This window comes from Acomys minous, assembly GCF_964271855.1.
Source record: "Acomys minous genome assembly, chromosome: 9".
NCBI lineage: Eukaryota > Metazoa > Chordata > Mammalia > Rodentia > Muridae > Acomys > Acomys minous.
The window spans coordinates 55,489,801-55,505,734 of NC_140490.1; the positions used below are offsets into that span (position 1 = coordinate 55,489,801).

General features: G+C 44.0%; 1 protein-coding gene across 2 annotated transcripts; it reads left to right on the plus strand.

Annotated features, from left to right (window-relative positions):
• The first annotated feature begins 1,690 nt into the window (after positions 1 to 1,690).
• EEF1E1 (eukaryotic translation elongation factor 1 epsilon 1) lies at positions 1,691 to 15,290 on the plus strand. Of its 2 annotated transcripts, XR_014781929.1 has the most exons (5): positions 1,691 to 1,827; positions 5,330 to 5,530; positions 6,588 to 6,683; positions 9,809 to 9,893; positions 14,713 to 14,851. XR_014781929.1 is itself a non-coding variant. In XM_084795898.1 (4 exons), exons 1-4 carry the CDS (start codon positions 1,741 to 1,743, stop codon positions 14,851 to 14,853), a joined length of 525 nt encoding a protein of 174 aa, XP_084652024.1. In that variant the 5' UTR covers positions 1,691 to 1,740; the 3' UTR covers positions 14,854 to 15,290. The 2 variants fall into 2 exon arrangements, 1 of the variants encoding a protein (XP_084652024.1); XM_084795898.1 differs by lacking the exon at positions 9,809 to 9,893 and having other exon boundaries at positions 14,713 to 15,290.
• The last annotated feature ends 644 nt before the right edge of the window (positions 15,291 to 15,934 follow it).

Below are 15,934 nucleotides of genomic sequence, written 5' to 3' on the forward strand. Positions count from 1 at the left end.
TATATATATAGTGGTTTTGCCTGCATATACTCTAGCAGGCCAGAAGAGGGCACCAGATTTCATTATAGATGGTTGTGAGCCACCATGTGGTTGCTAGGAGTTGAACCCAGGACCTTTGGAAGAACAACCAGTGCTCTTAACCTCTGAGCCATCTTTCCAGCCGCCCCCCCCCACACACCCCTTTTATGGTTTTCATCATTGTAAGCTTTTCTTTATTTTTTTTTCACAAGTTGGAAGTTTAGCTGGGTGAGGGTGAGGGTCTTACCCTGAGGTCACCACTCCCTCTATTCCATTTAGCACCAGGCTTTTCTCTAAACTTTTTTAATCTTCTTGAGCACTGGACTTGCCTCTAACATTATCCATCCTGGTCTCCCTTTCTCCTCAAACTGTATCCTTTTTACTTGTCCTTGCGCAGCTTGTTCCTTTTCATCATAGATACGCATGAGCATGACCACATGACACAATCCATACTGGGCTGCCTTGACATCTCATCTGGCAGCGACATTAATCCAAAGTCTTCAGTTAGCTTCCGCCAGCTTCTTAGGGCAAGGGCACAAAAGGACGACATTCTTTGCCAAAAAATTAATAGCATAAGAACGGTCTCTAGGCCCCTTACTAACATTCTTCCCGTTTGAAACTTCTTGAGCTGGGCCCCCGTGATTCAAATCACCCTCATCCCTGTCTTCCGTGCTCCTGCTAGGATGGCCCATAAGCTCCACTAAGGCATCCAACCACACTTTTACTCCAAAATCCTCCGTATTCCTCCAACAAGCAGCATACTCAAGCCTGTCATAGCAGGACCTTGCTCCCTGGGACAACCTCTGTCTTGGTCACTGCTGTATTTTCCCGTGGGGGCCATTTTTATTCAAGCCACCACGTCAGGATGGAGCTTGTCTTAGTCAGGGTTTCTATTGCTATAAAGAGACACCATGACCTCAGCAACTCTTATGAAAGAAAAGATGTCATTGGGGCTGGCTTACAGCTTCCGAGGTTTAGTCCGTTGTCATCCCAGTAAGAAGCGCGGTGGCACACAGGAAGACGTGGTGTTGGAGAAGGAGCCAAGAGCTCTGTATCCAGATGGGCATGCACAAAGAAGAGTGACACTGGGCTTGGCTTGCACATCTGAAACCTCAAAGCCCACCCCCAGTGACAAATGTCCTCCAATAAGGCCACACCTACTTCAACAAGGCCCCATTTCCTACTAGTGACACTCCCTATAAGCCTATGGAGGCCATTTTCAATCAAACCACCAGAGAACCCAAGTCGCCTTGCAGGGTCACTGGCCCTTATTTATATTCTTCACTGAGATTGTTGTATAATTTTCTTATTTGGAGAACTCTTTGAAGAGTTTGGGAACGCATGCTTTCTACTCATGAAACAACCTAAATTTTTCTACTATGTTCTACATAGTTTTATAAACATTGCAATGATTCAGTCTTTAACATTCTGATACACTGTTCTCTGTAACTATCTGGATTTAGTGCTTTCTGTGGGCGGCTTTCACTACCCTAAAGAAGAAATTTGCAGCTCGCACAAGCAATCCACAGTCTCAGAACATTTTGGCCCCGCCCCCTGTCCTGCGCTGACCCCCGCCCCTCTGCGGAGGCGCGTTCGCGGTCCGTCCAGCCAATCGTGGAAGACATTTGTGGGGGCCGGACTTCCTGCTCAATCAATACCCTAGCAGTTCAGGCTCCGCCTCCTCCCGCCCGCCCCCCCCCCCACTAGGAACTGGGCCAGAAGATGGCGGCGGCCGCGGAACTCAGGCTGCTGGAGAAGTCTCTGGGCCTGAAGCCGGAGAATAAGTACAGCGCTCAGGGAGAGCGACAGGTGAGGCGCGGCGGCAGGAAAGCTGCGGGGTGGCGGGGTGGTCCCGGAGCCTACGCGACCCTGCCGGGACTCGAGAGTGAACCCAACTCCCCCACGTGCGTGCGGGGCGGGCCGCGTGTCTGGACCTCCAGGCAAATGTCATCATCCTCTCTGGGCGCAGAAAGCCAGTCCGTGGAGGCGTGGGCAGAGCCGTGGGTTGAGATCCCTCTAGGAGGCCGTTGGCCGTGACTGCTCCTTTCATTCAGCGACCACCTAACGAGCCGTAGCGGGAATGGGGCGGGTAGGCAGCAGGGGAATTGCCCTCTTGGCGGCTGGTCAGCCCCGGGCCAGTTGAATCGTACAAAGCGATTCCTGGAAGCCTCCTGGTGGAGAGAACACGGAATGAGCCCTGTTCATTCTGGGGACTCACCGACTTGGATGCGCAGTGTGCAGAGAATTGAGGAAGTTACCGGGTTTGGAGCTGTGGAATGCCTGGTGAGATGGAAGGATTCCTATTTCTTAGGCGTGGAAAAGGAATGTTTATCATTTGCCGTGGAAAGAATATACTAGAGAAAGAATGGTAGTGGGAAAACTACTATGAATGATGGCTAGTTCTTGTTTGGGCCCTATTGTTTTTTTTGGGGGGGGGGTTCTCCCCCGCGTTGGTACTGGCTAAATTTTTGTCCAAATCGAAGCAGTGTTGTAGGGTTTACGCTAACTTAACGTGACACCTGGAAAGGTTAAGCGACTTGCCTATGGTAGGCTGCAAGGCCAGCCTTCCCAGAGCTGATGTGCTTTGTCTTGGCCCTCGTTTGGCATAGGACAAACCTAAATCTTGCTTTCAAGGCTTTAGGATGAGGGACAGACACCAGCAATTAAGAGCCGAACAGAGCAAGCACCAGGGGAGGCACACCGTGAGGAGGTGTGGCACAGAGGAAGTGGGATTTAAACTTGAGGGAGAAACTGGTTGTCCAAGGGGTTAGACTTTGAAAGATGTGGAAAACCAATGAATTATGAAAGTTTGGGTCCAGTAAGTCACCCAAAACAAAATGCAGTAGAAAGTAAAACTCAAGTTCAGTTTGAGACCAAAACGTGAGGACTTTGGAGGACAGAGTACAGTTTTAGTCTTGTTTAGTTAAAATATTTTACAGCGAGTCATAGTTGGAAGTTTCTGTTTATGTGAATACAGAAAAAATGATAGGGATGAAATGAAATGAAGCTTTCATTGGTTGGAAGCTAACAGCAATAGACCAGCAGTAAGAGGTACTTATCAGCACTGCCAGTAATAATTACAGAGTGAAAACACTCCAAGGCTCAAGCCGTAGGAGGGGGATACATTAAATTATGGTACGACAATACATAAGAAAATTGCCCATTCATCCATTAAAAATGGCTCGTGGCTGGCTTGGGAAGCTGAGATAGGCAGATCACCAAGAGTTCTAGGCCAGACCAGGCTTCAGAGTGAGACCCTGCCCCACTCCCCCAAACAGGGTAACTGAAGACTATGGCACCCCAAGGTTAATGTGAAAATAATGTTTCTCTTATTTAAACTTGTATTAAGACTATATTAAAGTATATGGAGGAAAGAGAATGCCCTATTCAAACCTTGTGAAATCTGCAATTCCAGAGTTAATGGTTGTGAGTGGCCATGTGGCTGCTGGCGATTGGAACCAGGTCCTCTCAAAGAACAGCTAGTGCTCTTAACCTTCAAGCCATCTCTTCAGCCCCCATATTTATTTGTTTTGGTGGTTTGGGGCTTTGTTTTGGTTTGTTTATTTGTTTGTTTGTTTGTTTTGATTTTGGAGACAGGGTTTCCCTTGACTGTCCTGGACTCGGATTTGTAAACCAGGCTGGCCTCGAACTCACAGTGATCCGCCTGCCTCTGGGATTTAAGGCGTTCACTGCCACAGTTTGGCTGTTTTGTTTTTGATACAGGGCCTCACTGTTGAGCTTTGGGTATCTGCAAACTCACTATATAGACCAGGCTGGCCTTGAACACAAGGAGATCCACCTGCCTCTGGGAGTCCAGGAATTAAGAGTGCAACGCCACACCCAGCTCTTACTTAATACTTTATAGAGTGTGGGGTTATTTGGGGGGGGGGGGGGTTGTTGTTGTTATTGTTGTTTTCCTTGAGACTGGGTTTCTCTGTTGTAACCTTGGCAGTCCTAGATTCTTTGTAGACCAAGCTTGCCTCAAACTCACAGCAATCCACCTGCCTCCCAGAGTGTACCACCATGCCCAACAGGGTGTGGTTTTAATTTTCCAGAGGATCCAAGGTCACCTTTTGGTCTCCAAGGCATGACTGTGCTGCACAGACATACATGAAAGCAAAATACCACTATATATAAAATAAAAAGTTTAAGTTAAGAAAACAGACAAGTAGTCCTCAATCTTGTAGAATCTATAGCCTATAAAGGGGGGAAGAAATCTGATTCCTTTGTCTTATGTAAGAATTCCAGCTGAGTATGGTGGTGCACGCCTTTAATCCCAGCGCTCAGGAGGCAGAGGCAGATGGATTGCTGTGAGTTCAGGCCAGCCTGGTCTACAAAGCGAGTCCAAGACAGCCAAGGCTACACAGAGACACCCTGTCTCAAAAAATAAAAATAAAAAAGAATTCCAAAGTTGCTTGTATTCTCAGAGCATGTCTAGTCAGTGCATGAGGGTCACATTTCCCATAGCATCAGTCCTTGTAGTTCTGAGTGGCCTGAGTGAGTCCGGCTGCATGAAGAAGTGATAAGCCTTCCTTCCAGCTGGAAACATCTGTTTGCTGGTACAGGTATTTCAGGCGGCTAGTCCCCTGTTGTAGTTTTAAAGATGCTTTACGATGATTGCTACAGCACAGAGCCGGGATTGCTGGGCCACTGTTACAGATAGTCTCCTCAAACCTCCGTAGACTTTGCTTAAGTAAGAAGTAGACTTGTATGGGGGAAGGGATGTGGTTCAGTGCAGGGCCCTGGATTTTTACCCCAACACCCAAAAATCATGTATAAACTCACTTTACTAAGCCACTAAGAGTTTAGATCTGGGAACCTGTGTAATATAATTCAGCTACACGGGTATTGCTTGATTTATAGGTGAGAGCCATCTGTTATTTTCTTGTTTTTTTGTTTTTGAGGCAGTCTCCCTATATAGCCCAGGCTAGCCTGAAACTTATAATCCTCTTGCCTCAGCCTCCCAAATTGCTGAGAGTATAGGCATGGACCACAGCATGTGACCAAGTGTGGGGAGCCTTGAGTGAAATTAGTAAGATAGTGTGTTTTCTGTCTTTGCGTGTTGTATACTTGTGGTTCTGAATTACTTTGTAATGTTTAGCCAGGTTTTGTAGTGTTACTGCCAATTACATCACCCAGCAAACTATTAAATTATTAACTCTATGGCTGCTGTTGTACTAACTCTCGTTATAATTTAGTATCATAAGAATCTTTTCTAAAAATGAGGATTTTAATGCTTGCTTCCAGTGTACAGTCATGATGGTCTGTATTTTTCATCTTTTTCCTGAGGAATTTGTTTTTCTTTTTTAAGATTCCAGTTCTACAAACAAACAATGGCCCAAGTCTAATGGGATTGAGCACCATCGCGACCCATCTAGTCAAGCAAGCCCATAAGGAGCACCTGCTGGGGAGCACTGCAGAAGAAAAGGCAGTGGTTCAGCAATGGTTAGAGTTCAGGGTCACCCGGGTAGACGGACACTCCAGTAAAGAAGACACTCACACTCTGCTGAAGGTACCCCGACTATCTGTAGGCTGTTGTGCAGGAGCTAGGAGGCAGAGGCCCTTCCCCTCGGGTTTTCATCCCCCTTTGCACTGGGTGAAATAAGCGAGTCCTAGAACTCGGCACTCTCTGTGGTCCGTGTACATGAGGCGTCTGCATACACTGGTTACCAGCGCCTGGAGGGAAGGGCGATGGGGAGCCATTCAGTAGTGGCCCTTTAGCTTTGCAAGATGGAAAAGGCCTGCAGATTGGCTTGAAACTATGAACGTGTTTAACTATGTAGGCTCAGCCTTCCAGGTAGAGTCTTAAAACGGTTAGGTGGTAAATTTTGTTGTGTGTTTGTGTGTTAAAGTATTTATATATTATATATGTGTGTGTGTAGATAGATGTGCATATGTATATATAGTCAAATGTTTAAAATATATACATATTTGCATTTATTTTATATGTATTTATAGGTTTATGTGTATATATGTGTGTGTGTGTACATATATGTGTGTGTGTGTGTGTGTGTGTATACATGTATACACACACAATCTAGGGATCCACCTGTCTCTGCCTCCTCTGAGGTAGAGTTACAGGCATATACCACTGTGCCCAACTTTTTGTGGATACTGGGGTCTCCTCAGGTCCTCATGCTTATGTATAGGCACTTACCCACTGAGCATCTCCCCAGACAGGGAGCATGGTTTGTACAGGGTAAGAACAAAATGGTGCATTCTGATGTGGTCATACATGGTGCTTAGAATGTTGTTTCTGTTGTTATGTTTCATTTTGTTTTTTGGTGGGGGGTTGTTTTGGTTTTGTACTTTAGATGATTAGCATCTAATTTGTGATTTTTGAATGAGTCTTCGTTATTGTCAGTTTTTTGTTTGTTTCCAAGTCTCCTCACACTAGATCTCCCCCAAGTCCTCCTGCCTCACCCTCCCAACTTGTGTGATTATGTGAGCGAGGTTTATGAAGTGAAGTCTCGGTGCTTTCTGTCTGAGTAGCCTTCTAAATGTTCTAAGTTATATGCCACAGCAGCTTCATGTCACTGTTCCTAAAGTCAAACCCTTTCCCCCCCTAGGATCTGAATTCCTATCTTGAAGATAAAGTCTACCTTGCAGGATACAGCATTACCCTGGCAGACATCCTGCTCTACTATGGGCTCCATCGCTTTATAGTGAGTATTTACGTGGTGTAGACCTTTTTCTATAATATACAGGGTCACTCTTTTAAATGTTGTGAATTTTAATCATATTTACCTTTCAACATGTGAAATAAAAAATGAAAGTTATTTTAAAACAAGGCACTGTACGCAAAACTTGCCACACAGACTATTTGCAGAGTTGCTCTCTTCTGCTCGTGACTGCTGTTGTCAGCTCTGTTCTTCCTCCACAGCTCCTGCCTCTGGCTCTGTCGTCCCCCACCACCCCTGCCCCATCTTCTCTGACCCTTCCTACCCAAGCTCTTGCATCTGGTGTCTTGATTGCTAGTCACAACCTAATCTGATGACTCTCGTGTACTTAAATCCTTCCCTTGCTGTAAAGTATCACCCCATCCTGCCTGACTTTGGTCACATCTTACCGCCACCTTCAGCTGCCCTGCTCTGCTGTATAGACGCCACCATGTTAAATGCCTTCATTTTTGTGTACAGAGAGAGCTCTGTCCTAGGAATTCCCTAAGCATAGACTGCGCGCCTTAGGAAGTTCCCCTCTGATTGCAGCTAGGACGGCCTCCTTCCTCCCAAGTGCCTCTAGATCTTTATCCCTCTGACCTCCTTGCCATAGAGCCTTTCTCCTTCATAGTCTTCCTCCTCGTTAATGGGATTCTTTCATCCTCAGCCCACCTCCTTAAAAATCCTCCACCACCTCCTTTCCCATTTCTGATCTCAGAAGAGAATTTTCCCCGGCCTCTTACCTCAGCTCCCGTTCCCTGCTGGCCCCTTCGGAGTCATCTCCTAAACTGTTTTCTTTTTTCTCTCATCCTTCACATTCATCCTCTAAGTGCTTGGTTAGTCTCTACCTTTTTAATCATTAGGCATCCAGATGTATTTACAATTAGACACTCCCAGTTTCCTTCGCACTGCTCTTTATCCTGTGTTAAGTGTCAGCTTGTTACTCCTTGGCACTAGTAACTGAGACACATCGAGGTCTATCAGGTGTCATTGCTGGACAAAAGTCCAAATCCCAGGCAGTTTGTCTTGAGTTGATGCCTTCTTAGATCTTTTCCTCCGCCTTTAAGACTCTCTCAACTCCCCACCCGCCTAGCACCCTCTTCCACAGTGGGGCGGGTGACCTTATAGCATTTTTCTTTATTCTCTACTTCACGGATGCAGTCAGGGCCTGGAGTTTGCTGGGTCATCTCACCCCATCTCTTCCTTCCTGCGATCCTGAGTGGCTTTTGCCTGGTTTCTTATTATCTCTAGACCATATAAAGAAGATACAAATAATGTGGGCTATATGAGGTGAGCCTGGTGGCCACTGGGCCTTCTTTCTTAAGGTCAAGCTTTTTCCTTCTCAATAACTGAGCAGTTCCTTAATCCCAACAAGTGTAGATTGCTCACATGGAAGTGCTTTCCTCTGGCTGCCACTGCCCTTGCTGGCTTTGTCCCCACCTCCCTTCCTAAGCTGTAGCATCTGAAGCCTGGTAGATACATGGCTCCTAGGCTTTTCCTGCCCATGTCTGTGCATCGCTCTTCTCTGTTGCATCTCGGTCCTTGCCTTCCTGCCTCTCAGATTGCTGTATTTCTCAGACATCTGTCTCTGCTCCAGCTCTGACTTCTTGCTTCCGGCTGTCTCAGACTCCTGAAGCTTGCTGAAATGCTCCTTTCTGTTTCTCTTTGGCCCTTGTGGAGGACTTCCTTCAGCTTGAGTTTATTTTACTTGTACTGTAATTGCAGTTTGAAATTTTCTGTCACAAATTGCTTACGTCATATATGTAGAAGTCTCTTTTCTGTCTGGCATAATTCCTGGCATACCCTATACGGTCAGGCTTCCATAATATCAAATAAATGTTTTGAACATTATTGTATACTCTTCAAGAAATAGGATACATAAATACATGTGTAGCTATTTTTACAAGGACCAAGGCAGACCTTTACTATGTGTTTTAGTGTGTAGAAAAGCCTTTGTAAACTGTAAGCTACCACATTAAGAATTGATGCAGTTAGATTCTGCCCTCTACATTAGCAGGTTCCTTATTACCAGACTGAGGAATGGAAATGCTGATGGCACTCACATCTGCTCTGAACATGCACAAACATCCCTTGTCCTTGCCTCACAACTACCCTGTAACACATGTTTACATTGTATTAGCTAGCTCAACCTCCTGCAGGAACTATGGAACTATTATATTGTTGGTCCACCACTTAAGCCATACTTCTCAATTTGGATTTACTTGATGTTATTAACAGTTATTTCGCAAGTTGAGTACAGTGGCCTTTTCCCAAAGTTTCAGCACTTGGAAGGCTGAGGCAAGCCGGAACTACATAGTGAGAGACAGGACAGGGGAGGCTTTATTTTCCCAAGTGGGTGCTGTCAGGCTTCCCTAACACCCTAACACTGCAATTCCCTAACAATTGCAGTGGGTAGTTGATTAGCTTAGCACAGCACTCCCTGTGGTACACTTACAGTTATCAAGAGCCTCTGTGTGTACTCACGATTCTGTATGTGAGGGGGACTTACAATGAACATAATCCTTTATTTCCAAGGAACTGCTGATCTCATTGAAGAGATAGGTTGCTCTACACAAAAATAACAAATTAGAGAAAGCGGGACCAAGTGCTGATTTCTGGTCAAAATAAAAAGTGATGCAGGGAAAGACTCATTGACAACTATATACAGAATATGACTGTCCTTGACTAACCAAAGGATTTGTTACTGCTATCTAAAGTTTCTGCATTAGCTATAAGTATTTCTAACATGTAGAATGACCATATAATTTCTCATCAAAAAGCAGCATGTTTAGCTGGGAAAGGTGTCTTCTCATCGCTCTGCTAGTGCAGTGATACAGAGTGGGTGAATGGTCCCTGAGCTTAGGAGGAATAGACTCATTTACACAAAGCCAGGAAATGGTGAAGTGGTGTCTTGTTTCTTTGTCCGCTCCTGGTTTCTTCAGGTGCAGGCTTGTGAGATAAGCAGTGTTCGGTGTTTTTTTACCCGTGTGTGTGTGTGTGTATAGGTTGTGTATCTGTAATAAATGTAGTTTCTGTTGTGTTCTTCAGTGTATGTGATGTATTTGCATGTGAAGAAAGCATCACTGGAGCTGAACCATCAATCACAGCAGCCTCTTTCTATTCCATTCTAGGTTCAGTATGTCTTAGTAGCTTTTTGAACTTAGAATGATGACGTGGCACACCTTACCTCATTTCAAAACGAAAAAAGCCTCCAAGGTAAATAGGATTTGCTGCTAAGGTATCCTAACATCTCTCTGGTGGCAAACATTCAGTGTTTCAGCTTGGGGGAGCCCCTGACTTGGCCTGAGCAAGGCTGCAAGGGCGCTTACAGCTCAGCAGAGGTGGTCACTTCACATATTTAACCATGGCATATATTTTGGTGTTATTTAGTATTAAAAGCTTAATACTGGGAGAAATGTGAGGTGACTATCAGCAAGCTAGTGATTGTCTGCAGGGCTTCTTACAGTGTGAAGCTGTCATTACGGAAGATTTCTCCATCTAATTCAAAAGAAAAGATGGTAGTAAATTGTATGGAACTCATGCGTTTCCTCTGCTGGCTCCTGTAGATCCTAGGCAGGAACCTGTGCAACATTGTTCTGCCAGAGCAGCGAGCATAGTCAGAATTGTACAGTGCAAAATACACCTGGTTCCAGCTGCAGTTACTTATGTCAGGCATCTTGGAAAGCCTGTGGCTGTCAGGACTTAATCTGTTTCCCTCAGCTCTGAATACTCAAGTCAGGGCTGTCTTAGTCTTTACTGCCCATTTGTACCTACTTACTATGTTTTTTACCTGTTGTGACTGTGGTGATTAAAGCTTTGTTGTGGTTATCATATGAGGGTTTCTCTGAGTAGTCCTGGCTGTCCTGGAACTTGCTCTGTAGACCAGGCTGGCCTCAAACTCAGATCTGTCTGCCTCTGCGTCCCAGTTGCTTGAATTAAAGGAATGCACACCATCACCCAGCTTACGGTTATCATTTTCAAAGCAACACTGAATTAGAATAATTCCTAAATCTCTGACCATTGCTTTGGGTTCATACAAGTCAAAGTATGTGTCCTCTCCCAGTTGAAGAGCAGGAAGACATTCACAAGCCAAAAAATCTTAAGGAATTAGGCCTCAAACTCAAACCCTACAGGGCTGCACCATGGTGTTGAGTGACATTTGTGTTAATTGATCTGAGTACTCACAGGCGTGAGAAAGGTGCCCGGCTAGGTATTAAGTTTGAGTACAGAGATGCAAAGACTGGCTTAGCCACCTGCTTGTGTTTATCAGCTGTTCCAGCATTGTTCACTTTAACATGTATTGACACTTGCCCAACCCTCATTCCTTCCCTTACTCTTTTATGTTGTTAGATCCTTACTCTGTAATCAGCACAATGTTCGAAACAAAGCCTTCAGTAGTCAGGGAACCTATGGATCATCATCAGCTCCTAGATTGTTCTATTGGAAGCCCAGAGTTACAAGTATGTCTGAGAAGTTCTGAGATTGCGTGTGACGTAACTCCTCTTGGCATGTTATATTACACTTCGTCAACAGTGCCAGTCACTGTGGCTGTGGATTCCAGTACTAGTGACTGATTGCGTTCTTCAGTGATTCCACTGAGAGACAGTCCCTTAGAAGCAAACTGTGCCTTGAGATTGTTGGAGTCCTTTGTGATGCTGTGACTGGTCCCTAAGAATGTTCTGAGCTGAAATGCCTGTGTTCTGAGGCCTGGAACACCAGTGGAATATGGGTTCTTTGAGAAGAAAAGGGAAAGAAGAGCCTATGAAAGAATCCCAAGAACACCTACCACCTGGACAGTCCAGAGACAGCCTGGTGTCCCTGGCAGGGTAAAACCAGCTCTAAGGCCAGGCTGCAAAGAGCTGACTTGAGTGTTGCCCGTCTTAGTGGAAAATAAGCAAGTCAGAATGGTATCTATTTGGCTTTAAGGTTCAAAGTAATTACTGAGTTCCAATATAAACAAAAATGAGTAAGTAGAAGAAAAAGCTGGCACCACCAGAGACACACTGATGTCTAGACCAGTGAGAAGCAGGAAGCAGCATTGCACTGTGTTCCCCCTTGTGGGGTGGGGGTAGTAAGATAAAATAACTAGGAGGAAATGTTGGAAAGCCAGTGTTATAAATCAGAACCAGTTTTTTAAAATAGTGAGTTTGGTAAAGAGAAAAGTCTCTTGCTTAGTTTGTTGACAGTAGCTTTATATGCAAAATGTTTACCGAAATAAATAAATAAATAAAATAACAGAGACAATGTGCTAAGTTCAGTCATCGTTTTTCTCAATACTCAGAGGGACAAATTCAAGGCCAACATTAAAACGGTGTTCTGATCCCTTCAGGAAGCCGATGTGTTTCTAGCAGTAGAGTCAGCTTAAATCAAATACTGGAGAATACTGGACAGATCATCTACCCAATAGTTGTTGGATTAAATTTAAAAATATTAGGAAATTTAGAAGCTATTAGAGTTAAAAATTGCTTCATCCTTAGGACAGACTGTAGTATTTAGAGACTCCAAGTGTGAAGTTTGTAGGTTGGAGAATATTTTGGTTTACTTCATCAGTTATTGTTTTAAATAATAGGCCTGGTAGCAGCAAATACTAGTTCTGTTCGTTAGCAAATGCTTCACAATATTAATAGGAAATACATATATTTTTTTCTTGGTTCAAAGTCTCAGTGCACAAGCTAAAGACAAATAATTATTACTGTCTAGTGTTTGGAAGTGTATTGCTCATATTTTTAGTTCATCCTGAAAAACAGCGTCCCATGAAATGGCTAAGTAGAGGTTTGTTGCAATGAAACAGCTCTAAAATTCCCAGGTTATTGTTTATTCTTTCATTTTGTAGTCAGTATTGGCAAGGGAACCTGAGCCCAGCTAGACAGTGCATTCTGCCTGGGCGACACCCCACCTATCCCTAAACTTGTCAAACCTTGCCTTTAGGAGCCTTAGAGGCAACTGTCAAGGCCCCATAGACACGCTTTATCACAACCAAACAACAAAAAACAGAGCACAATTTTCTCTTGAAGTCCTTGGAGATGTTTCTAATATATTGGTAGAGTTAGCATGAATCTGTTTACGAAGTAGTTTCTGAGGACAAACTAAGTTCTACAAGTGACTGCCTCATTCTCTTCTGTGTAATGTGTCAGATGCTCCTTTTATTTGAAACCTAAGAATCAGGAATGTGTGAAACCATAAATTCTCTTGTAATAAAAAAATTGGTCTGTACACTAAAAAGACTTTTGGTTTTCTTGGCTAATACTTAGGGCTTTTTAAATCTCTATACGATGAATTTGTTGCTTTGAACAGTGATGATTAGGTCTCTGTGATAACTAGCCACAGACCTACTCTTTGATAATGTCTTCAGTGTGTGCAGCTCCCGTGTGACAGAACAGTGATGCTCTGGATGATTTAAGTAAACTGAGTTGACAAAATGTCAAGTAGGAGGCGGTTGACTTGTTATTGTTAACATTGAAGTGTGTTTTATGAGTTATTGCACACTAGTTTGTTCTTCTCTTTGCCAGCTCCTGTGGCTTGGCAGGCCTTGTTTCTAGGCACACCTACACACAGCTCAGGACATCATCTGGCAAAGAGTGCCTACACACATGCAGACCTCTGCTTGCGTGTGGACCTGGGAAGCACAAGCAGTGTCCATTCTTATTTTCTTTATGTTATAGAGTCCTTTAAATAAATGGTGAATTAACTACGGGTGAAGGGGCTTCACTACCCCCACATGAGGTAATGCTTCTAGTCTCTTCCCTGTGTGGCTTCCTCTTTACTGAACAATTAAATTCCAAAATTTGTCTTAGAGAAAAACCTACTTTAGAGTCTGATCCCAGGGGAATGATAAGCACCTCTGTCTTTGCATCCTAAGTGATGTGAATGCTGCTTCATCCACTAAGGCATAATCTTTACTGCCCACAGATTGAGATGTATTGTGTATTCAATCAGCTCCTTTCTAAGTCATGTGCCACTAAACACAGCCTTTTTATTTAAAAAAAAAATTATTATTATGTATAAAGTTGGTCTGCTTTCATGTACACCTGAACACCAGAAGAGGGCACCAAATCTCATACATGGTTGTGAGCTACCATGTGGTTGCTGGGGATTGAACTCAGGACCTTTGGAAGAACAGTCTCTTAACCACTGAGCCATCTCTCCAGCCTTTTCTTATATTAAACTATAAGCACTTAAAGCAAGTTGCCAGGCATGGTGGTGCATGCCTATAATTCCTGCACTCGGGGAGGCAGAGACAGGTGGATCTCTGAGTTCAAGGCCATCCTAGTCTATAAGCCCTGTCTCAAAAAAACAAAAACAAACAAACAAAAAGAAGTAGGTCACTATCTTGGTGGTGGGTGGCCGGGGGAGGGGGGGTTCCTCTGAAGTTGAGAAGGAAGGTAGCAATAGTCTTTGACTCCCCCCCCCCCCCCCCCCCCCCGTGTGTGTGTGTGTGTGTGTGTGTGTGTGTGTGTATTAACACGATATTCTCTTGTTATGAGGCCAAAAAACCCTCATTTTTGAGGTTTGCTAAGAACTCAGAAAAAGATCCATATATGTTAGTTGAAAACTCTTAACTCTGGGGGTGGAAAGATGGGTCAGTGGTGTAGAGCACTGACTACTCTTCCAAAGGACCCGGGTTCAGTTCCCAGCACCGACATGACAGCTGACAACTGTCTATAACTCCAGTTCCAGGGGATCTGACACCCTCACACAGACATATATGCACATTTTTTAAAATCTTTTTTTAAGCTCTTCTCTCATTTTCTTTTTCCAATAAAGTGAAAACCCCTTTTATATTAATATCAAGTTTTATATTTATGGAAAGCTTGATATTTTCTTAGAAAGCACATCTGGTTTTAAACTGAACATTAAAATATTAAACAAATGTATTGCTATCCCAGCTGTCTGCAGCTTTCACTTTGTGTAAATATGTTGGCTTTGAAGACCGGGGGATTAGGTGTTTTTCAGTTTCTGTCAGTTCCCTCATAGTGTTGACAGCTCTGCTTATGTACAGTGACTATTGTATGTTGTGTTTTTAATCTCTACTTAGGTTGATCTGACAGTTCAAGAAAAGGAGAAATATCTTAATGTGTCTCGCTGGTTTTGTCACATTCAGCACTACCCAGACATCAGGCAGCATCTGTCCGCTGTTGTCTTCATCAAGAACAGACTGTACGCTAACTCCCACTAGAAGCCCCTGCCGTGCAGCAGCCGGATTCAAAGGATAACAGAAAATGTATTTTGGACCATGGTACTAACGTAAATTAATATGATGTTATTATTTCTTTGTTAATGTTGGTGGAATTTTTAAAGTGTAAGCTCAAGTCTGAATGTTTTATTTGTCCCTTAGTTGAAGTTTTGTAATTTTTTAATGTAAAAATTCAACTGTTATCCAAACAGATCACGATCAGATTACAAATTGTCTCATTTTTAGGCGAAATGGAGTCACTATCAGTGGTTCACATCCAGCTACTCACCATTTTCATGTTTTTAGATTTCATTCTCTTAGATATTTATAGTAGTTTATTAATAATCATGATAAATTATGCTGAGGATTCAGAAAGGGAAGGTAGATATATTTGTTCTCAAAATATTTATGTGAGCTAGTAAATGTGGTTTTAAAAATCACCTTTTTTGCCTGTTTCTTTCTTTCCTGTAGTCACTATTTACTGAGGTGAACCGAGCTGCTGAGCCCTTCACCGAGAGGGAATTAAATGCATTCCTTTTAAGCCAATGGCGCCTTTCTTTTGCTGGGCCTATTGAAACAAGTAGTGACTTAAACTGGGCCTCCCCCTCCCGTTGCTTAGCCGAGAGCCAGGGGGCACTGATCAGTCTGCGTTGCAGCCCAGGAAGAGCAGAGGCGCTGGAGCCCACGGCTCTGTGCATGCTGTGGCTCCCAGGTCACTGAGAGTTAAAGAGCTTGTCTTTCCAAGTAAGAGAAGTAGAGTCAGGCACGGCATGGCCTTGCATGTTCATGACCCAGCTACTGTGGCTGGATCAAAAAGAACCACGGGTTCAAGGCCAGCCTAGACTACACAGGGAAACTTGGACTCAAACAATGAAGGGCTGGGGTGTAAATCAAGGGTGAGTGCTTGCCCACCATGAGCGCTCCTGTGTTCAGTCCCTGGCACAAGAGAGAGAAGGGAAGGAGTACTAGATAGTATGAATCAGAGTTCTGGGGAAAGGGCAGGCAATTGAGAGATACTCAGCACTTCGGGTGAGTCCTGGTTTCTATCATTAGCATGGATTTTAAGCAGAGCAAAAGCCCCACT

Bases quoted from the DNA above. Each gene is read 5' to 3' on its own strand.
- EEF1E1 (XM_084795898.1), top strand. From the start codon at position 1,741: ATGGCGGCGGCCGCGGAACTCAGGCTGCTGGAGAAGTCTCTGGGCCTG. The intron at 1,828-5,329 runs GTGAGGCGCGGC...TTCTTTTTTAAG, and splicing joins GCGCTCAGGGAGAGCGACAG to ATTCCAGTTCTACAAACAAA. The intron at 5,531-6,587 runs GTACCCCGACTA...TTCCCCCCCTAG, and splicing joins ACACTCACACTCTGCTGAAG to GATCTGAATTCCTATCTTGA.